General features: G+C 42.4%; 1 protein-coding gene across 1 annotated transcript; it reads right to left on the bottom strand.

The window, feature by feature from the left end:
- Positions 1-9,534: 9,534 nt before the first annotated feature.
- Positions 9,535-21,823, bottom strand: LOC134022954 (cytosolic non-specific dipeptidase-like). Its single transcript, XM_062464712.1, has 12 exons — positions 21,690-21,823; positions 21,410-21,520; positions 21,137-21,280; positions 16,178-16,340; positions 15,659-15,747; positions 15,120-15,317; positions 14,643-14,727; positions 13,949-14,109; positions 13,580-13,744; positions 13,293-13,434; positions 10,165-10,312; positions 9,535-9,967 (listed from the first exon to the last, which is right to left on the bottom strand). The coding sequence occupies exons 2-12, from the start codon at positions 21,518-21,520 to the stop codon at positions 9,889-9,891; spliced, it is 1,485 nt and encodes a 494-aa protein (XP_062320696.1). The 5' UTR covers positions 21,690-21,823; the 3' UTR covers positions 9,535-9,888.
- Positions 21,824-24,297: the final 2,474 nt, after the last annotated feature.

Here is a 24,297-nt window from a genome sequence, read left to right as displayed (position 1 = left end):
TCAATGCAGAACGATTCGACCAGATTTGAGTCAACACAATGCAATTCAACGCGATACGATACAATGCATGAGAATATGATGCCATGCAATTCAATATGGAACAAAATTATAGTTTGATTTTGTTTCTTTGGTTCTTCTTAAGCATACGGCATATCACAAACTAACACATTCCCATATTTTTTTCAAGAGAATTGCAACATGGGTCTTGGGTCTTTTGTCTGGCTATTTGTCCCTCACAGTTCAGTGCAATGTAATTATTTACCGTGATAATTACAAGTCAGTGTGATAATAAATGACCATTTAAAATCATACAAACTCTCATGATGTATAATGTTGAATGCAGAAAGTGTTCTCTCCACAAATATTATCTTCCTAACAAGTGTAGAATTAAATTAAAATGGTCTTAGATTATTATCAGCAGATCTTTTATTTTTATTTAACTGTACTAGACTCATACCCGAAGACACAGTCAGTAACGAAAATAAAAGTTATTCATGCACCCCTCGACTTGTTCTTCAGGTATGAGTCTTTACATAGTGTTGAGTTACACAGTACGGTCAGGTGAAAAATGAATGAAAGAGGACCAGTCAAGTGATGAACGAATCATTTCTGTTTCCTCTACTCAGCATATACAACAGTCACGATGAGTAGCCCTGAGAAAATTAACTAAGAATTCTCGGAGACTACTCATTACACCAGAGTCGTACTAAAGATTTGTTCAAAATGAACACGACGTCACTAGACAGCAGTGGAGATGAGAGAGCATGCTTGAGAAATTGTTTAGAGAGGAGGAATCAATCTACTTACAAAGGTATTGGTAACAATGTATTGGTCAAAATTCTAAATAATAAAGGCCTGGGGTCTCTTCATATAATTATATCTAAATAAATCGAATTTTACCCATCCAAAGATGTTAGAAATGATGCATCCCAAGTTCATCTGAAATCTTAGCCTATCCAGTGCACTCTCTTTTAATAGGGGCAAGTGCATGGTGAATTATTATGCCGGTGTCCTGATGCAAATCGGTGAATCTTAACATCCTAGTTAGACCTGCAGCAGAAGAAAAGGTACAGTAGCTAATATCACATGTGCATTATTCTGCTTTTAGAGTCAATCACATTGGATTTACTTTGAAAGAAGTAGACTGTTGTAAATTTGAACTGGACCCAAGAGCATTGTGACTTTTCTATTTCCGTTTTGTAGACCTGCCCTGATTTCATATCCTCATTTCTTGAGTGGGTTCTATTGTCGACATTGCACTCTATCTATACTCTATATACTTTATGTCTGTATGAGGGGTTGTGAGGGACTGTTGAAGCTTAGTGAACATGTTGACTCTTAAGTAAATGGAGTTGACATTACAATTGTAGTCCTGATATAATTCTGAGACATAGCTGTCACTTCCCATACTGCAATGCATGAAGATACTTTTTTTGCACATGGCAGCAAATACAAATACAAAATTCTTTAATCTTTAATTTATTCTTGATTATTGTATGTTTTTCTTTTTTTTCAAGCTCAATTTTGTTGGTCTTCAAGCTTTAATCAATGAGTCAATTAATAAACAATCACACCCCGACAAGCAGGGACTTGATTGGCTTGCACAGCGGCCAACTGGGCTTAATCAATGGGTAAATCATCGCAGACCTTACTGATCTGATGTGGAGAGCAGAGAGGAAAGGCGACCCAAGAGCGGGTGCATGATTAATGGTCTTATTAGAAACTCAGAGCAGAGCAGTCCACCCCAACACGAAGGCTGCCTGCCAGTGGGCCACAATTGCTTTAACTGTTTGAAATAATTATACAATATGTGTGGGCTTATGTGTGTGAGGAGAAGAGGTGAGGAAGAATCAATATTGTTTCAGCTGAATGAAGACAGGATGTCTGCTTGAAACACGTATGCAAACATGCCAAACTCATGCAATAGCATACTCTGACAGATTGTTTCCCCCCGACAATTTTACAATTGTAATTAGAGAAAATTCTGTCTGATTTGTTTTATTAGTGGTTTTCAGAGTTTATTTGTCATTTGCTGTGTTTAACCAAAGCCCCCCCACACACACACACAAACACCCACTGCCCCTCATCCCACCCCTTTTTAGAAAATGCCTGCCTATTCCAAACAGTTTCCTAGGACATCTTCCCGAATGGATGTGTGTAACTAACCACCAGCGAGTCAGGTTATCAGTGCCTCACTCATGCTGGTAGATTTACTATAGCACCTTCTGGTCGAAGATGGAACTGGCAAGAAATGCCAATAGAGGTAGTGAAGACTCTGTTCCATTCCCCATTTCCCTATTCTGCAGCCCTACCATTATCTTGACTTAGTCCTCATGCTGCAGAAATAGCAACCAACATTGTGCTCATTGTGTCTAACAGAGTTGGGTTTATTTTAAAGAGCCCATTTGAAAGATTAAGATAAGAAAACAAGTTTGGCAACCAAGCAGCTTGGCCAGGATCGACCACACATTAAGAGGACTCAGCTAACACAGAACATAGGGAAAACCTTGGGACACCATAGGGAAGGTCTAAAACAAGAGAATAAAACATGGTTGTGGGGTTTATGAGAAATAAACTGTCATGTTCTTCTCATGTTTATGGAAAACTGGAGTAATCTAAATGTAGATGTTGCTTTAGTTTATTGTGGGTGGCTCTTTATTGCGTATCTTTCAAATGTGTGGTTACTGCGGTGGTGTGTGGGCTGCTGGCTGGAATGTTCACATATATGTACTGTCTGTTCTTTAATATGATAATAATTATTATTTAAAAAATAAGTCTTGAATGTACTTAATTTTTTGAACAACAATATCAAAAGTGGGCATGGCCAAGGGTCAATATCAAAAGTATTCATGAACATGGGTCGCTACTGGTCAGGAATCAAGTACATTGTTGAAAATCTTTAAATAGTCTAAATATATATATATACCGTATTTCTTTGAATAAAAGCCGCCCTCGAATAAACGCCGCCCTCGAATAAACGCTGCACCAAAAATGAACGTTGTGTAATAAACACCACCCTCGAATAAACGCTGCACCAAAAAAATCTGAAAACAATATTTAATTGGTTAAATTCAACCCCAGTATTTATTACACATGTACATAACTTTCTGCACAGCTTTCTGTTTGAAAGCTAACGTGTATGAACGTTTCGGCTTGCTGCTTCAGATTTCTACACAATGTAGAACAATTGTAATTGAGACAGTTGTACTACCAACGCACACCTAATTGATAGCCAATGAGAAAGGGAGTTGCCGCACTCATAGACAAACAAAGAATAGACAAGGAGGTCAGGGTAGTAAATGAAACCTGCGTTTTTAGCTGCATGATTCATTTGTCACAATGCCAGCAACGAAGTTGTCTATGGCTGCACTGCAGCTACAATTCACGAAATCTCTCTTACTAATTAAACGCCGCCCTCGAATAAACACTGCACCAAAAATGAACGTTATTTAATAAACGCTGCAGCGCTTATTCAAAGAAATACGGTATAAAAAAATTGCTCTTAGTTTGAATATTCAAGATAATTAACAACCTGCAAATGAAGAGATAAAGAGAGGTAAAGGGTTCAATTAAAATGATAATCCTCCCATCTTAAATGAATATGAACAGTTGAATAGGACAATAAATACAAATCATCTCAAATAATATCACATAATTAAGTCCACTGTTTATTCCTTTTCGAATCAATACGCTGATAGAAAAGGGATTCCCATTTCCAGGGATTAATTTATCTCAGTCATTCACCACAAGTGGCCATTCTCACACACAGACCTCAGCCGAATGGTTCAAGGGAATGGTTTTGATCCGGGCCCGTGTATGGCGCATTGCTGTGATAATGGACTGGTCGCGTGGCTTTTGTGTTGCCCTCTTAAGTGTGGAGTATCATGGCAGATTCCCCCTGTCAGTGTATCCTTTCAGTAACCCCAGCTACACATTGGTGGTACATTGCCTCTCTCTCTCTCTTCCTGCCTGCCTGCCTGCCACTCACCCAATCATTGACAATCCGGCCCGCTTCACTCCCCCTCAGGCTATTGGGCAACCATCCCACTCTTCAGTTTACTGGTGCGGCTAAAACTAACCATTATCCATTATTACTGTACAATCCCTGCAAATGTAAATGGAGGATTCATTATTTCTAAACTAGCTCTAAACAGATACAATAAATAGAATATACATTTATAGAAATGATCGTTTCTCATATTTAAAATATGAGCCTAAACTAAGCATATCTAGAAAATAGATTTATGCAATTACAATGAAAAGTACCAGCAATATGATTGAACAATACTGCAATACATGGATCAATCAATGCTTTCAAATACCACATTTCTTCGAATAAACGCCGCAGAGTTTATTAAATAAAGTTCATTTTTGGTGCAGCGTTTATTCGAGGGCGGCGTTTATTCGAGGGCGGCGTTTAATTAGTAAGAGAGATTTCGTGAATTGTAGCTGCAGTGCAGCCATAGACAACTTCGTTGCTGACATTGTGACAAATAAATAATGCAGCTAAAAATGCAGGTTTCATTTACTACCCTGACCTCCTTGTCTATTCTTTGTTTGTCTATGAGTGCGGCAACTCCCTTTCTCATTGGCTATCAATTAGGTGTGCGTTGGTAGTACAACTGTCTCAATTACAATTGTTCTACATTGTGTAGAAATCTGAAGCAGCAAGCCGAAACGTTCATACACGTTAGCTTTCAATCAGAAAGCTGTGCAGAAAGTTATGTCCATGTGTAATAAATACTGGGGTTGAATTTAACCAATTAAATAATCGTTTTCAGATTTTTTTGGTGCAGCGTTTATTCGAGGGTGGCGTTTATTAGCCTACACAACGTTCATTTTTGGTGCAGCGTTTATTCGAGGGCGGCGTTTATACGAGGGAGGCGTTTATTCATTGGCGATTGTCTCCATTCAGATGACAGATGTAGGGGGAAATGGGATATTTAGTTTTATCATGGTATAATGACTGTCTGATTGATTGAGTGACTGACTGATGGATTGACTGATTTACTGACTGACTTACTGAAAGGCAATATGGGGAAGGAAATTCTCCCTTGTCCGTTCTTCTGTTTGTCTTCGTCTATCTATCTGTCTGTCTGTCTATCTGTCTGCTGTCTGTCTTTCTGTCTGTTTGTCTCTCTGTCTATCTCCTTATCTGTTTATCCATCCGTCCGTCATGTGTGTGAGGACTAGCTGCTTCAGCAGTGCGGCAGAAAGCCACGCCTGCCAACCTGAGTCAAACAACAGCACGACAGTGTGCTGTATACCTCTCCCCTCTCCTCCTCACGCTCTCTGCCCTCTCAGGCCGCTCTCTTTCTCCTTTGTCCTCCCTCTTCATCTGCTCCTCCCGTCCTGTACACACTTCCTTCTTCCTACCCTCCTCTATGCACTCCTGTATCGTCCCAAGTCTCTACCTTTCACATTCGCTTCTGTCTAGAGAGATTGTGTCTGCTTCTGTAAATGTATATTATCTGGTTGTGTTTCGACTTTCTGCAGTACAGAAAGCTGAAGCTACAGGGGGCTAATTCAGGAAAGTAGGGCTGTACTAAGAGATGACCCAAACCTTTGGAAGGAGAGAGGGACCAAACTGATAGCAGACACGGTCAACTAGACAGGAGTTATAGCAGGTGAACCATAGAGGAGGCAGAATGACTGTTACTGCTGAGGGCCATGTGTTGCATGTGTGTGCTGGTCCAGGGTACTGTGTGTGTGTTCGTGTGTGTGTGTGTGTGTGTGTGTGTGAGAGAGAGAGAGAGAGGGGGGGGGGGGGCTGGATAGGCCATGCAGAGAGATTAAAGACCAGTTCCTTGTCATACAATTTTGCACTCATTTTAATCCTTAATGACACACAACCAGGGATGCTCCAAACACAGACCCAACCATAAAACTCTCCACCTTCAGTGCAGAGATGGATCACTCGAAGAGCAGTCTTGCCAAAATCTGTTTGTCAGTTTGGAAGATTGATCTAGCAGCATTAGATGGAGGCTCCATTAGGAAACAAATGCTAGTTTTTATCCAGGAAGCAGAGATTGTAACTCTCTCTCTGTCAATCTTTCTCTCTCTTTCTCTTTCTGTCTTTATCTCTCTCTTTCTCTTTCTGTCTCTATCTTTATCTTTCTCTCTCTCGTTCTCTGTTCTGCAGTGTAAGCACAACTGTCTAAAGGCAGCTTGAGGGATGGAGGCATCCATCAGCATCAGCACAGATCCAGACAACACAGACCAAAGAGGAGGGACAATAGGCAGGGAGGACTAAATGTCTTGTCAAAGGGTCCTTAGAGGCTATGCGAGTTTGAGACCTGGGCCAAAAAAATAAATAGATTCATTAAGGCAATTAAGAGGTGTCAGGGGACTTTCTGTCTATCTGTTCCAAATGGAGAGGGGCTGTCACTGATGGGTGTCAGCCCAGCGATTGCTTTGTCATGGGTGTGTGTGTATGTTTGTGTGCCTGTGTGTGTGGTTGTGTGTAATCTATTAGCTTGTCTGTATGTTGGTCTGTCTTCCTCCCCAAACATCCATTTATGGACATCAAAGAACACCTGCCTATTTGTTCCTGTCTTATCGTGGCTGTGTCTCCACCAACCGCCCTCTCTAACACAATCCCCTGCCCCAGGCCTGTTCCGCTCTCCTCCTCCCTCTCTCTCTCCCAACCTCTCTCTCTCTCCCTCTCCCTCACTCTTTCTCTCTGGGCCAGAGAATAAGTTCCTGGTGCAGACACATGCTCGGTCGTGAAGCAATAGTCTCTTTTTCTGTCGTGACCATTATGTCCAGTGACATTATTTGTCTGAAAGACAGTGGCCGCCTTCCAGAAGCCTCCGCTGGGCGCTCCAGCAGTTTAATTTAAAGCGAAAATAAGTTTCTGTCACAAAAGCCCTAATGTGGGCTTTGTCGCAATTAGATTGACCAGAAAAGGCAACTGAGCTGATAAAACTGGATTAGGAGAAATGTATTGCTTGAATATTATGGACTGCGTGACATGTTGAACTGTGGAAGAATTAGCCTGGATTGACCGTACGGGTTTAGTGAGGCAAAAGGGACACACACGCACTTGATTAATTGGGTTCCTAAGTGGAACAGAGATAAAGGTGGCTGAGCATCAAATGTCCACAGTTGTAACTCTTCACCTGAAGAGGATATAATTATATAACAGTGCTCTGTTACGGCTGCATACAGCAAAGTATGCATAGTGTACACACTCCACACCGACCTTAACATGGTTGACCACATGTAAATCTCCTTTCATTAAAACTAGTATAAAGGGTTGTGCATGCGGCCCTTGTCAGTTCCTAAAAGTCAGAATAGATGCAATTATTCAGTGTGATAAAGTGTGTACAAGTGTGGTTAGGTTCAAATCTGCGATGCTTCTGCCTGAAATTCCCTGTTGCTCTGTCTAAAAATGAAACTCATAAAAGAAACACTGGTCTTTTAGAGAAAAATAGAGAAACCTCCTCCGCCAATTACTGTATGTTGCACCAAACAAAAGCTTTCTATTCATCCAGGGAAATGAAGGCAACAATGACTGTTGTGATGTTGGTCCAAGCCATGTCCCTCTGTTCTCTGGTGTTCAGTTGAGGGAACTGCCTTTGCTCTTCTGGGAGTAAAGGTAGAACCAGACATTGGGTGCCTGATTTCCCTCTTAGATTTCAAATCACATCAGTGATGTCTTTGATTTAGAGCAAAGTGCTTTGTGCTGAAGTAAAATGACTTGAATCCATATTCACAGTTTGAGTTGAAAACAGATGCTGACTGGCTAATTGAAACATATCATTCAGGCTCTTTCTACAACAGTGCATATTTGTGTAGTGGGGATGTACCAGGGCTGCTAGTAAGTTACATCAACTAAAAGGGGTTGTCCAGCCCCTTATCCCCTTTAAGTTAGCCATTGTTGCCAATTTAACAAGGATTTTAACTAGATCTTACAACTTTTCACAACTCTCTGAAAAGTTCCAGATTTCCAGAGATTTCTCAGAAGGTACTAATTAAAACTGTGAAACACTTTGTGATATTCAGTGTCACATTTTTAACAACAAAACAACCAAAAACTAACAACAGGAAGTGATGTCAAGTATTTCCTTAATCTCAGCTACCACAGTTATTCGGCTAATGAAGTTTTTGAAAGTCACCAGGAATAGGAATGTAAAGGGAGGGTGGGTCTACATAGATTTTCTTCAAAGAGTGAAGAAAACCATCAGTTTTACTAATGTCAGGGAGTATTTCATGTACAATTCAAGTAATGAAAAGCTGGCTGTCCCTTTTGCATGTTTTGTATATTGATGAAGTAAAAATAAGGCTCAATAGGAATAAGGTTAGTTAATGTTAGAGATAGTGACGTTTAGGGTCTCCAGGCAATGTGCGGTATGTGCTGAGTTATTGCCTCACCCACATGTATAGGGTAACAAAGATTGTGTTGTTTGTTGTCTTGCCTACAGGTTCTGAGACCTGAGATCAGTCCTGAGACCTGCCCCCCTGCATTCCTTCCAGAGGACTGTGGGCTCAGTTCAAGCTACGGTCCTGCAGTGTGGGACCCGAAAAAGTTCCACTCCAGATAGGGCATCACAGGGGCCCTCTAGTAGAGGCAGCAGGACAGGAAGCCTGCAGGTGGGGCGGGGCAGCTGGTGTTGTGAATCAGGCCGCTATAGTGCCAGGCACGGCTTCTTCACAACACCAGGGTCACATCCCACCACAGACCACAAGGTGCCAGGATCGCACCCCATCCCCGACCAGAACACTCAAGGGTCCCAACCAGGACTGCGACACTTCAAGCCTTCTCTGTGCGTACCAGAGCTGTTTATGTTGCTGTGGTTTGGGTATATATTTTCAAATGAGGTATTCTCTTGATTGATCTCTGAAGAAATACCATAAGCAACAATGAGAATGTTGGTTGAGTTGAGCATGCTTTTATCCTCTTTATCTCCTATGATAGATGAGAAATTGGTTTCTGGTAATACAAAAGCATGAAAAGCAGTGTGTAATTGTCTCTGACAAAAATGGAAATTGATTTTCAGCTTCAGTCTCAGTTGGGTATCAGTAAGCTTTGTCTGTATCTCTTTGTACAATTTCTTTATTTCCCAAATCAACTCATTACATTTTTAAATGTCTGTTTATTAGAAGAATATAAATGGTTTGCTGTTTTGCAGTAGAGGCTTAGTGGGGGTACTGAATTTTATTTCTGTTGAGCTAAATTGGGTAAATTCAGTCCTCACTATGATTACCGCCCACCTGCACCATTGTACTGCTAGCTTAGCTAAAGTGGTATCGTAGCTGGTGTTTCTGGGAAATGTATTACAGAACCTCCGTTTGAACCTAATGAGATATGGTAAACTCTAGTTGACGTGTTATGTTATAGTATAATGTTTTAGTACTGTCTATTGTAGTAACATCCTTACATTTGCTTTACATCATCATAAATAAACAGATTTCACAACCGATTTCTCAGGCACTGTCAGGTTGGGGTGTCATGTTGCTTGCCATTTCATAAAGAGTAGACCTAGACTGTTTTTACTACAATCTCAAAAACTCCACAGCCAATACCTCTACAACAGTCAAAGATCAGTTTTATTAGACCTAAGAAATTGAAACAAGGAGACAAAAAGTTAGAAAGAGCACAAGATAACAGAGAGAAAGAAAGATATGGGGGAGATAGGCCTGCATCACTCCTCTGACACACAAGAACATCTGAATGCTGAGCATCCAAAATTAACTCATGTTTAAATGTAAAGCGCTTTTCACTGTAGACAACCGATTCAGAGTTTAAGCTCTGATACTGACATTCATGATGTCGATACTCGTGTCATCTCAGGGAAGAGGCTCTGTTCAATGGAGTTGTTTTTTTTTTTTTTAAATGGGGGTGGTGCGGCCCCATCCACTTCAGAAGTGCAAATAACACTTCAATTAGACAGGGGTCTTCTTGATTTGTGCCACTTCATGTAGGTAAGTGATGAACAGCTTGGTGCCTTCGATGTAGTTGTACCTGGGAGGTCAAAGGGGGAGGAGAGATGTCAGGATGGAGAAAGATGCCCACACTTAAAGTGTGGGCATCTTCATCATCAAAGTGCCTTGAACTGTAACGTTGAGATTATTGATTGAAGAATGAATGAAATAGCAAATAAAAGTGAGTGAGTAAACACATTTCTAGCTGCCTGGCCTTGAAGGAAGGAAGGGGCTGACCTGCTCATCTTCTCGTTCTGGGAGTGCAGTCCATCGTCAAAGCCTCCGATGGGCAGCATGATGATGCTCTTTCCTGTCACGTCCTGGAAGGTTCTAGCAATGGGAATGGTGCCTCCCTCGCGGATCAGGTCTGGATCTACGTTAAAAACTGGTAGACACACAGGGCCTCATGTACGTACATTCGCAAACGTAGCGTTATTAGCGCCATGGCCAACCCGCAGATTGTGCACACTGTGATACGTCAGTTTACGTCGTATTTACAAAACCTGCACGTCATACTTCCATATCACCTGATGTCCGATTAACACAATCAACTGCAGGTGTGTTCATGGAAACTCATAGGACGTCCCCTTTCGGCCACATGAATATTGCATGGATTCAGAGAGACAGACATGCTCACACATCATGTGTTGCTGTGTACTTACACATGGTCATGCAGCTCATGAAAACATACTGACTGATTCAAATGTATTCCTTCAGTAGACGCTAGGGGTGGAACGGTACATGTATTCGTAATGAACCGAAACGGTACGGACGTCACGGTTCGGTGCATGAAATTACACGGAGAATACACCGTATAAAAATAAATAAAAGTCGCGTGCAAATTAATTAATGTAATGCGGAACTACTGTTACATACTCGTGTTCTTTAGGGACACCTAATCCGCAGCCCCGCCTTAGCTCTGAAACTCTGGCGCCGCCGTGAGTCAGAGATAGCTAGCAGCACTAAGGACGACGAAGGATGTCGAGTGGTGGCGACCCACAAGAGACAGATGACCCGCTGGCTTCTTTAATGAGATGCGTGAGTTCTAAATATTTCCGACGCGGCCACCAGAGTGAGTTATTTTTCCAAAACGGAAGCTAGCTAGCTTTAGTTAGCTTCCGTCACCTAGCAACCAAGCATAATACTCGTAGCAATGCTACTACCTGCTAGTGTCATTTGTTAGCCTCCTAATTGATCTATCGCTAAGCCCCGCCCCCCTTAGTTACTGTTGCTAACTCGGACAAGCTATCGCAGCTGACTAGAGTTTTAGCCGTCAAAAGGGACTTAATTATGCAATTAATGGAGGGATACGTACATAATTTAAAAGTAAATATTGTGATTGACAAACTTAAATTGGAGGCGAGAATTTACAGATCTCAATGCAAGAGGGAGAAGCTTCATCTTACGGTCATTCACGATATCCTGAATCGTGGATATCCAATGCTTGGCAATACCAGTATTGTTAATGCACCGTAGGGTTAAATGAATTTACCTTCAGTTAATTGAACTAATCTGGATAGGCACTGAGATGTAAACCTACGTTTATTAGTTTATTTACTAGCACTACCCTGTCCCTGACAGGGCAGTGTCCTAACTTTCTAGCTAGTGAATAGCTAGCCAAACGTTAAACGTAGCTAATAACGTTAACTAGTTTTAACCAGAGATAACTTGCCTAAGCCTAGCATAACATCAGTGGTGAAAGTAAGCCGGTACTGTCAATGACAATAATGTGATGACATCCTTAAAGCTGTGTGGCAGACCACACAGTCAACTCAACGTAACGAAGATCACAGGGCTGCCAAGTTTTGCAAAAACCTTGGAGTGAGATTTGGTATTTGCCCCCCCCCCCCCCTTTTCTGGGGGGTATCATGATTACAGAAATGGATCGTATTATTTTTTATATTGATACATTTTTTGAGACTGCTAACGATCCGAGTGTTAATCAGGCACGGAGACAGACTTTGTAAACATTATGGGCTTAGCCCAAACCTAGGACGTATGTATTTGATGTGATGATAGGGACTTCCACACGTAATGCGAGCGCAAGCGAAATTTTTTGGCCATTATTTGAGCGCAAAATAGTTTAATTGAGCTTTATGTAAAATGAACATAGACGTTTATCAAAACACCTTGTCTAGTGATGCCATCACTCCGGCCCTGCTCCCATCCATCCTCGCTGACGCGTATCGTTACGGTAGGGCTCCCCGGCCCAGCTATCCGTAGCCTATCTGAGAAAACTTTGGACCCAACCAACTCTATATGGGAGGGGAGAACTCCCTCACATGGTACAACCCATGCAGAGGCGTCAGAATGCGGAACGTGTGTAGCCTACTTTAAGAGAAGATAATACTAACATGACAAATGTCAACATCAAAAAATCCTCGACTGGCCCAAAAGTGAAGCGGCCCACCGGGAACTCTCCCGATTACCCACCCCGGACCTGTTTACAACGTTAAGAGGGCTAGTTGGTTGGCGTTGCCTTTTCAGCGTGAGATATACAAGGTGTGGCGTGAGAGCGTGTGAAATGGTTGAAATGTGTGTGTCTCACGGCCAATGCGTGAGAGTTGGCAGCCCTGAGATCAGTTGACTGTGTGGTCTGCCACACAGCTTTATCCACCGGAGACATTTGGCCCTCTTGTTTTGGTTTGGGAAATGGGATAAAATATACCCCATTGCCCATCCTCTGATGATACCTCGTATCAGTGTTGCATCTACCCCATGCACATCGTTTGACCATTGTTTTACACTTAAATTACAACAAACCCGATAAAACAAAAGAATCCCTTTTCCTAATGCTACTCTATGGAGTTTTAAACTGAAGATGTCCGAGTGCAGCTGTTACTAAACTGCCATTGGCCCGTTTGCGTTCGAGGAGCGGGGCTTAGCGATAGGTCAATTGTACATTTTGAAGCCATACTATATGGTTTACGCCTACTTTTAACAGGCGGAGAATTTTCACTGCAAAATAGAAGTGCGCTTTCACAGGCGGTTTTTGTACATACCGCGGAATACATAATTAGGCGCACTTTACGCATCCCCTCCCATCTCTTTATGGGAAACTCCCACTTTCCCCGTGAATGCATATGCATGACACGGAAAAGCGCAATTTGCCATTTTCAGTTCACGCAACAGGCAGTATGCACTTTTACCTCAGTGCGGCATGTTTGTACATACCTCGCCATGCTTTTACGCCCAAATTGCAAAACAAATACGCACACACATTCCCACATATTGGTTTCTTGTTGAACTCATTCCTTGTTAGGCCAAGAGGGGACCTCCACACCAGTTTATTTAGACTATGGAAAGTGAGTCAGACAGTCAATGAGCAGTCCAGAAATCACATATCTATCAAGGATGAATCATACCTCTCTTAACGGCAGCCTTCCCAGCAGTGTATAGGGGGTGCTTGGTGTCAGCCAGCCAGGGCTTGGCCCCGATGATCATAGTCACTTTCAGCTTGTTGGGACTTTTCCTCTTGGCAAACACAGAGTGTAGGTAGTCTGTCACCTGCACAGACAGGCATCACTAGTTCAGTTACTGACAACTTCAATAAAGTATTTATCTTCTTAGTTGTTCTTGGTTAACTTTTGATATTCAACCAAGTCTAGACAAGATAGTCCTTTCTTTCATATTTTGTTGGTCCACGACCCACCTGTTTCTTGACCACAGCAGGGTCCATGTCAGGCACCTGTCGGATAGAGAACTTGGCGGTGACCTTGGCCGGAATCACGGTCTTGGAGCCCGAGCCTGAGAAGGCTCCTTCAATGCCATGGATGGACACTGTGGGGTAGCGCCACCTGTGAGCCAACAGGTCCACCTGAGAAACAGACACAGTTTAAGTTTCATCATGCAATAAGACATTTCAATTCATACGTTTCTATTTCCAATGAGGCCTGGTAAGGCAAGCGGAAGAGTATGGGTAGGGTGTTAACATACAAACACGTGGGTTGGAATCAAACAGAATAATGCACTGGGTCAAAAGCACATTAAAAAAAAACAACTCTTCTCTGCACATCCTCACCTTGCTGCTGTACATGAGCTGGTCGACACCCATTTTGGACTTGTAGCTCTCGATGTCAAACTCGATGTCTTGGTACATCTTCCATTCCTCATCAGACAGGGGCGCCACAGCCTCTCTGATGCCCGGGATTAGGATCTTACCACTGGGGCTGATCAGTGTGTCTGGGGAAAGGGGAGGGGGTGCACAAGACACAACCACTGTCATGAAGGTCGTACTTCCATATCACCTCATGTCCGACTCACACAATCAACTGCAGGTGTGTTCATGGAAACTCATAGGACGTCCCCTTTAGGCCACATGAATATTGCATGGATTCAGAGAGACAGACATGCTCACACATCATGTGTTGCTGTGTACTTACACATGGTCATGCAGCTCATGAAAACATACTGACTGACTCAAATGTATTCCTTCAGTAGAGACGCTTTTAGCAGACAATGAATATTTGAAAATACTATACACTGTCACACTGACAATGATTTGATTTATTTATGTGCAATTGATGACAGATTGAAGATTAAAAGAACCTTCAAATCATGTCACAGTTGCCCACATAACATACCGAGGACCAAGCAAAACTCTAATAAAAAACAAGGAAGAAAAGACAAGCATTTCAGACAAAAGGAGAAGGAAATGCAAGAAGAAAATAGCTATGGATGAAAGAAAGATTCCAGATGGAAGGTCAATAATTCACCTAGGATGCCAATCAGATCAGTCATTGGCTCCATCACGGTGCCTCCAAATACCCCAGAGTGGAGATCCTGTTTGGGACCCTCCACCTCCACACACACACACACACGTAATGAACCATCCTTCATGCATGGAAACTTTTTTTTTTTTTAAGCCACAGGAATTGCCAATGGCATGTCTATTTCTGCTTTTTATGTTGCAGCTTCCTGTTGCAGTGTGATGATTTTGGTTAGTGTAACTGCTTTTAACCACTGTATTACAGACTTAATGACATTAAGTTACATTCTCTACATATCGTCATTACACAACACCTTTAACAAGGTCCCACTCAGGGACATCCAATCTGTCACCACCCCACACTTTTTATTAAGATAATTATATTTAATGCATCCTTAGATATATATAAAAAAAGCTATCCCACCCACATTCGAAAAACAAACCCACACCCCTGGCCCCACTCAATACCATCCTATACATCTACCTCAGCAAAGAAGTAGCAATTGCCCCTGGTGCCGTAGGTAAGGGCAGGTCGGCGACTCAGCCAGCCACAGTCGGAGATGACAATGTAATCCACGTCGGAGAAGAAAGTGTCTCTCTGGGCCACTATCATGGCCTCCAGGCCATTGGAGCCTGTCTCCTCCATCCCCTCAATGATGAACTTCACATTCACTGGTAGGTCCTGGAGGGGGCACAGTACGAAACTTTGAAGAATAGCAGCAATCTCATTCTCACTGACAACTGCTCGTTCACTGTGCTCTACAGGGCAGCTAGAGATTCTCAGAAAGTTGGCTCTGCCATGCCGATATTACATGTTTAGGACAATCTGCATCTTGAATTCAAGGGAAGATCTCCTGTTACAAACAATTGAAACCATTCTTTTCCCAGACCCAATTTAACCCCAGTCACTTTCTACAGTTTCCAGCTTTTTTCCAGAAGAGGATTTCCAGAGAAGGGGCGAGTTCGCTAGTTTGGTTCAGGCCAATATGGTTACGGGAACCCTGCCTGCTGTGTAGGACTCACCTGGTTAAGGGCCTGGTAGGCCTCCACTGTGTGGATCCAGGCCAGAACAGGAGCCTTATTGTCTGATGCCCCTCTTCCATACAGGTTTCCTGTACAGCACACCAAACATGTAACATACTATCTCCCAGAAGTCAAGATCTATTATTTTTCTATTCATTATCTCAAGCAATGGTTCAGGTGCCTCTAACACTGCGGTTCTAAAAGAGTTTCAAGGCCACTTCGAGGGTGTTTGAAAACCACTGCTCTAACACAATGGATCAGAGGTGGTCTGGTGCCCAACATTTTGCTAACAGTAATGGCTACTGTACTTAATGAGAGGCCTTAAGGATGAAAACAACCATTACCAGAAACGAAATATTGTTCAAAATAATCTTCATTACTTTTATAGATTATATTTTTCTTGTCTGTCACAGTGGAGCCCAAGGGCGTTTTCCCAAAACTCACCCACCAAAATCACGACAAAGTAAAGCGAACGTAAACTATGAATAGAATGTTTCTGACCCCACGCCTCTTTCTTACCGTTGATGTCAGTCAGATTGTAGGGGTCTGTGGACCAGCCATCCTCCTTCTTGGCTGGCTGGACGTCCACGTGGCCATACACACACACCGTGTGCTTACTGGGGTCACTCCCAAACGTAGCGGCCACCACCTTGGGTAGGGCCAGCTTCTGACCATCTGGGAGCTACGAGCACAAGGAGACAAGATCTCTGGATAACGCCTTAGATAAAGGTGCTTGTAATAAGCATTTGTTAACAGGCAAAAATCACTGATCTATATGAAAGTATATCGACTTTATATTGTTGTTGTTAGCTAGCCAGCCCCTTTGAAAGCAGCTGAATATCGGTTGTAAAAGCGAATTTGCTTCTAAATAACGAAACAGAATTTCCCTATTTTTCTTACTACTTCCTTTCATTACGAAGGCCTTTGTAAATCACATTTTCAGTACTGCACTCCATTGGATTATAAAAAGGTTCTCGAGTTATTCATAGCAAACTAGCTACAGACCAGAGGACCAAATCGGTGAAGGGGCTGGGTTGCGAAGCCAGACTGAAAATGTATTTGTTCATTGGGTGTGCTTAAATTTACATTACATTTAGCAGGTTGACTAAATGGCAAGGACACAACCTTTGTAATATCACAGATTTAATTATCATTATTATCCCACCCCTAAGCAGTGGCGGCCCTGGCACATTTGGCACCCCTGCTGTCCCCCAAACGGCACAACAATGGGTGTGAACACACAAACGTACTACCTTTATGCCAGCAGAGGGCGCCAAACACAAATGTCGGATGGGGTCAGATGGCTGAGAGGTTAGGGAATCGGGCTATTAATCAGGAGGTTGCCGGTTAGATTCCCGGGTGTGCAAAATGACGTTGTGTCCTTGGGCAAGGCACTTCACCCTATTTGCCTCGGGGGAATGTCCCTGTACTTACTGTATGTCGCTCTGGATAAGAGTGTCTGCTAAATGACTAAATGTAATGTAAATGTCGGAAAAAGCTGCCCCTCTCTTCATGCCACCCCGGGCGGCTTCCCAGTTCGCCCGTGCCTAGAACTGCTACTGCCCCTAAGGCTCCCTCAATATTTGGACTACATAGACCAGGGGTTCTCAAACTTTGGGGCCAGGGACCCCTTACAGGGGTGAACATTTTCCAAGGACACCCCCATAATCGTAACACCCATTCAGCATACCCTTTGTGCTCACAATATGCTTGTTTTATTGGTGCAAATGGTCCCCATCTGTAGATTATAATATAGTTTTCACTTTTTAATAATACAGCACAATTAAACAATGTTATAATTTATGGCAAATTATTTCACGGACCCCTTGGCTATGGTTCGCGGACCCCATTTTGAGAACCACTGATGCTGGGAGTCAGGTGGCTGAGAGGTTAGGGAATCGGGCTATTAATCAGGAGGTTGCCGGTTAGATTTCCGGGTGTGCAAAATGACGTTGTGTCCTTGGGCAAGGCACTTCACCCTATTTGCCTCGGGGGAATGTCCCTGTACTTACTGTATGTCGCTCTGGATATAAGTGTCTGCTAAATGACTAAATGTAATGTAAATGTAATGTTCGTCTTGGTCACGATTGCGTTGCTTTGCTGGGATTTACATGCCGTTGCACGGTTTAGGCTTGAATTAAGTTTGTGGCGAAAGGTGAAGCTAACGGTGGCTAACTTGCTAGCCACAGTCACTAACGTCACGAACACGCCTGTAGTACAGGGATTCCCAAAGTGTGGTGCGAGCTGCCTCTAGGGGATGCGCGAGAGTAAAAATGTTATGGTGGTCTACATTTACATTGTCATTTAGCAGACGCTCTTATCCAGAGCAACTTACAGTAAGGTCAGGGACATTCCCCCTGAGGCAAGTAGGGTGACGTGCCTTGCCCAAGGACACAACATAATTTGGCACGGTCTAATGGTGTAATAATTAATATTAATTATTATATGGCAATGACAGTACGAGCTTTCTGATTGGCTAATGGGTAGTCATGCCAGCCGCGTATTGCCCTCCTCACCGGTCTGATACAGATCCGTATTGCCCTCTGACGTCATCTTCAAAATGAGCGATATTGATAGACATCAACAGCCATGAGGAAATTCAGAAGCAGCGAAAGTGTGTTATTGAAAGTGATGATGAAGACTAGAAACTATAGTTTGAATCACTTGTGTTGTTACTTTACTGTAAATTAAAGCCATTTTAGCTGAGCCGTGTTGTCCGTTTTCTATTGATCATTGTAACTTGAAGTTAGCAAGTAATTAGTTGCTACTCAACACCTGAAACACGTTGTGTCGTGAGAAGACTTTAGAGCTGAACAAAACGACATGTTTTCTATTAACAATTAGCCTACCATTTATTTTCATTTACAAAATGAAAGGAGCGAACCTGGACCGTTCGGCCATGCCGGGAAATATCAGACTGAGGCTTTAACGTATCGACCTAGCGATACGAGTTTAATATTTCCCGGCATGACCTCACTCTCGGTTAGCCCAAGTAGTTAATATAATTTGATCTGAGCCACCTGATGTGAAATGGTGAAAATCCTCAAATGGACTAACTTTGTTATTTGATTCAGATGAATGTAACCGCTATGTAGCCTATGATTAATTGTAAATTAAATGTCATTCCATCTGCCTCTGAGTCTGTGCGTGTGTCCTCACCATCCTTATTGCTCTTTAAAAGATTGCCTTGTGTAACTGAAATGTATTGAAACTTTGTTGCAGTGTTTCAGGGCGTTCACACCTGTAGTTCGTTTTCTTTGTTCCGATTCAGGGATTAATATGATAAAATGTTGCAGTTGCCCCTTTGTTCGGTTTGTGTTTACACTGCAACATTTAACAGCGGACTAAATCTTGTAACCTCTTAACGATCCTGTCAAATTAAAGAAAATTCCTAAAAATGGCATACCCAAAGTAAATTGAAAGCTGTTCTTGAACCATTTGGAGTACATGCATGACTGTGGTCTCTTTTGAAAGGTGACACTGAAGTTCTTTCCCCTGTTGTCAGGACCCCTGTCAGTCCTACTGGTGTTGAGTAATAGAAGCTTGAACACAAGAAAAGTTTCTATTTCTGTCTAGATTTTGTTTTGAAAACAAAATCTTGGACCGGCAACAAACTCCATGCGCTAGCAAACTGTTCTCTCATTGGTCCGATTTTAATGCAGCTATAAATAGGCACTGTTGCTTTTTGTGGTGTGGGGGAGCGTGAACCCGGTCGGGATGTATTAGGGGGTGCGTGGCCTAAAAAGTTTGGGAACCGCTGCTGTAGTACAATCAGAGCCCGCAACCAAATTCTGTACAATGGGGCTTACCCCTCACATCTAAAGCGAACCGAACCATGGTTCACTTGGAACCGGACCGAGTCCCGTCTTTTTAGGGGGACCATGGTTCGGTTATTTGGTCCGCACCAGAGTTCGAATGCGTGTTCTCACCTATTCAAACGAACCGGACTTTCAGAGAAAACGGACCATGGTCCGATTTGAAACGGATCAAACATGTCAGGTGGCTGAGTGGTGAGGGAATCGGGCCAGTAATCAGAAGGTTGCCAGTTCGATTCCCGCACTTCACCCTACTTGCCTCAGGGGGAATGTCCCTGTACTTACTGTAAGTCGTTCTGGATAAGAGCGTCTGCTAAATGACTAAATGTAATGAAAATGTAATAGGTGTGAAAGCACCCCAAGTTTCAAATCTGTATGATATGAACTTCCCTTTGTGTCTTTCATGACGAGGCTCACTTTGCTGAAAATCTGATGGCAGTTATGAAGAGGGTGTACTCTACAGCAGTACTGGGTGGTTATCAAGCTCTACAGAAGCCAGATAACAACCTTTCATTTGAATCAGGTGTGTTGGAGCAGGGAGACATCGAAAACATACAGGACAGTGGGCCCTGAGGACCAGGGTTGAAGACCACTGCTCTACAGTGTAGGTTCATGAACAACAAATATCACTACCGTATGTTGTTACTGTCAAGTATCGCTTCCAGTAAACTTGTTATACTAGCCAGTTTTTTAAAAATAAATATCAAGCTTAATTTACATTTAGTAGGCATATTTTCAGTGTGCAGATGGTAATGTCTGAATAGCGATTCCAGCTGAGATACTGCCAGTGAAAACGTTGTTAGAATAAGATTCAAAGGGGGTTCTTTATTAATGAACGAATGCAATTGGCTATGAGTAAATGCTGAAAAATATATCACTTGAAACTTAAGGGACATTAAGTCATATAGGTTAGGACCATTTTTAAACAGGATTGCCGAATTTCTTCGTTTTGATGCAACTTTTTAACTGTGAGGCTGCAATATAGACGCAATATTCTTAAAGGGAAAATGAAAATATAACCGTTTCATTCTACACTTCACTCTTAGTATTTTGAAGTGTAAATGAGCAGCAACAAATGTGTGCTTTTAAATCTATGCAATCTTCATAAATAATAAGTATGCATTGTTATGTAAACTATACAGAAATATCAGTTGTAAAATGTCAGTAAAAAAACTGACCCATCTGCAACCGACACAAGCACACCTCACAATTTCCCCAGAAATTGTACCCTCTAGTTTTATGTTGAAATGCTTATCCAAACAGCAATTACATTTAGTCATTTAGCAGACGCTCTTATCCAGAGCGACTTACAGTAAGTACAGGGACATTCCCCCCGAGGTAAGTATAGGGTGAAGTGCCTTGCCCAAGGACACAACGTCATTTTGCACGGCCGGGAATCGAACTGGCAACCTTCAGATTACTAGCCCGCTTCCCTAACCGCTCAGCCACCTGACTCCCAATTGCTGCACTGCACTCGTATACAAAATATGAACGTCACATTCTGTGTAAACCACTCTCCCTGTGGTACTATATTTTGTAACGATATTGGAGGAATTCCAAGGCTAAGCTCAGTATGTTGCTTTAGATTGTTTGCTCAAAACTAGATAAACATAGATAAAGCACGAGTAATAGGCTGGTAGACTTGCACAAGGACACGTCTCACCTCCTGTTCTCCAATATCCACCAGTTCCACCTTCCCTCCCATGGCCCTTAGCTTCTCAGCAGTCATGTCCATCATCTGATGTAGGTCTGACCTCTTCAACATGTCACTGGAGTCACTCTCTACCGCAACCCAGTCCCTCAGGGTCTGATGCACATGTAACATACGCATATGTTAGCACAAACAGATGCTTGCACATGTGCACACACGCACACTTTGTATTACAGGAGTTACATTCAGAGACGGGCAATATAAAATGTAACTTTCTTAACTTACCTCTACATATTCCTGTTGATGGCTGTCCACATACTGAAAGAGCTCTCCAAACTGGAATGGGGACACACTAGATGTTAGGACCAGGAAGACGGGCAGCTGCCAGATGTTCATCTATAAAAAAAGACCATAGTGTTATAGATAAAAGTGTGACACAGGTAACTGCAGTGTGCAACAATGCAGCGAGGCAGCAGTAGGTTCAATTACAGAGGTCCAAGCTAATTTGAAAAAACTTTTACACTACAGATACCAACTGCAACACTTTTGCAGTAAATGGTCTTACCGTTGCGAGGGTCGTTCAATTTTGAGGCTCTAACAGTCTTCAGAGCCTACTGGACTGACTCTTATGGGGGCTGAGTGGGGTTTATATCCCCTCTCTGGACAGCACACCCACTGCTGGACAGCCGGCCTCCTGCGGAACCAGGGTCGCAAGGTCAACCATTTCCTGGAGGAATGCCAAGACAGCTGACATGACAAATTGTATTTTCTCGCTGACAGGCACAATTGAGTTACCTATTGATCCAAATCCATGAAAGCCTGCAATGTTTCGGCCTGAACAAGCACAGTAAAGAACAAGTGGACTGTGCTTAGTGACTTTGGGCAAACAAAGATATGACCATAGGGATTTAACACCACAGTACTCAGGCCCCCCATTGTGTCAAATATGAAACTTTACCAAGGGTATATATAGATGTAGAGCTGAATGTAACAAAATGAGCAGGACAAGTACCATCTGCTGTACAGATTATGTACATGTGTTATGTTAACAAAGGTGAACACCTCCTTTGGCCCATGATTGAACATTTAAATTAAAACCACACTTTGCATTCTCTGACTATTAGGAGCATTTTGGAAATGGTTGGAGAGGGATTGGGTTTAAATTGGTAGTTTTTTAGATATAGCACCATACCAAATGTAGTTGGTTTCTCCCATCATTGCTAGGCCTATTTTAATGGGCATTGTATCACTTTTCTTTTTGTTGTACATTTTACATGTAGCCAGTCAATCTTTACTAGCACAACATGTCCTGAGAGGAAAAAATCTAAGGGGGGGTGACGAAGTCGACTGGAAGGAACAATTTCCACCGGCTACGTCACGGGGGAAATCGATGGAATGTTACATTGCCACACTTACACCTTTTACACAAAATAAAACCCATAAATGTACACAACACAAAACCCACAACACATTGAGAATCAGTTGATTATTTGAGCATATCTCCTGGAGTGTGCCTGTAGCTTATTTAAATACTGTGGTGTTTCTCTGATGGAGTGGAGCTTAGGGACGTCTAAAGTCATGTAATGGCGCTCGTGCATTTCTGGGTTACCTTTATGATGGTAGTTCGCGAAGGGTGGCCAGGCAGGTTCACTTTAGTGTATGCTTTGGTATAGCATTGTAAAGTAACTTACATAACTATTGAGTGTATTTTGTAGGCTAATGATTACTTGTGAAGATTATGTGCATGTAACTAGACAATTGAATGTCAGCTTGAGCGGTGCATGTTAATTGTGTGTATTACTGTAGTACAGTCCATAGGTCTGGTTTACCATGGCTGGGGCCTATATAAAAGAAGGGAGACTGCATGAGTGTGATTTCATTATGTCCACGTGGCTGCAGCGGCAGCTTACGATAAAGAGCACCCTTTTACATTTTTGCTACTTCTTCGTCATAAGTCTCAGCTCTATTGGACCCTATGGTAGGCTACATTAGCCTACACTACAACAGGGGGATGAAACACCTTGTCCTGGTAGGAGATAGAGCCATAGAAAATCAAAATCGAATAATGCAGAAGTAACACGTGTCATGGGCCGACCTATAGTTCCAAACAATGTATAATTCCAACGTTCAACCCCCTTCCTTTTCAGTGTTTCTTATACAGCTCATATAGGTTCGGATTTATGGTATTTTTATGTTTAGATTTTGACTCTACATTTTGATCTAGGGATTATCAAGTGGAGCAGTACCAAAACAATTCAATATGCCTGTACTTGGAAAAAATGGCAAATAAACAAGTTTGAAAAGCAGAAACCTAGTATAGTTTACAGTGGCATTTTTGCACATAATGTCTTCGAAATTGACTCAGCGTCACTATTGTCTACTGAAAGTTCACTTGGAATTGGAACATGACTTTTACAATGAGGGGCAGGAGGGAGCGGGATAGTTCGACAAAGGTATTTGTTGTGGGAGCACTCTAGGCTACAGCACTGATACTGGTGTGAGCGACCATAAATGTAATAAACGCAGTTGCTTGACAGATTTTCCTAACAGGCGACAATATTTTGAAAAAGAAGCCCAAAAAACTGCAACACGCTATTTTTTCAAGCAACTGAAAGAAAAAAGAAGCCCAAAGTCGCATTTTATAAGCGGACCTGGCAACTCTGAACAGTGTTAAAACACAATCTCACAGCGTTACAAATATGCCACAAAACCAACCAATTGGAGAAGGTCAATTCTAATTAGCTGTGTCATCTCCAAAGGAGATAGCTAGTACAAATAGCTACCTAGCATCCGGAAGATTTATGAAAAAAGTTAACTTTTCATAGCTTTGCTCACCTGACCCAGTGGTGTTTTGTCGCTGTTTTCCACATTAGATTTGGTCATGTCTGGTGGCTTTAAGTCTAAATCCATAGTTTCTGTCTTTTGGAAGACGTCAATCAGAATTTACTTTCTTTTTTGTCGCACACAGATTTTGTATTTAGAGTGTGTTTTGAGAGTACATTTTGAGATTGAAGTTCTACGTGCGCATGTTAAATACATTTGAGCACAGAATAGTTTGCTTGCAAAATATATTCCTCCTACTGCAGAGATGGTTGTCCTTCTGGAAGGTTCTCCTCTCTTCACTGAGCAACGCCCGAGCTCTGTCAGTGTCCAGTGAGTTCTTGGTCACCTCC

This window comes from Osmerus eperlanus, chromosome 7 (genome assembly GCF_963692335.1).
Source record: "Osmerus eperlanus chromosome 7, fOsmEpe2.1, whole genome shotgun sequence".
Lineage (NCBI taxonomy): Eukaryota > Metazoa > Chordata > Actinopteri > Osmeriformes > Osmeridae > Osmerus > Osmerus eperlanus.
The sequence above is the reverse complement of the archived record's forward strand: the minus strand, read 5'-3'. Positions and strand labels throughout refer to the sequence as shown.

Excerpts from the sequence above, each read along its gene's own strand:
- LOC134022954 (XM_062464712.1), bottom strand. The coding sequence starts at position 21,520 with ATGAACATCTGGCAGCTGCCCGTCTTCCTGGTCCTAACATCTAGTGTG. Across the intron at positions 16,341-21,136 it reads TGGATATTGGAGAACAGGAG|CTCCCAGATGGTCAGAAGCT; the intron begins GTGAGACGTGTC and ends TTGTGCTCGTAG. Across the intron at positions 13,745-13,948 it reads AGCTCATGTACAGCAGCAAG|GTGGACCTGTTGGCTCACAG; the intron begins GTGAGGATGTGC and ends TCTGTTTCTCAG.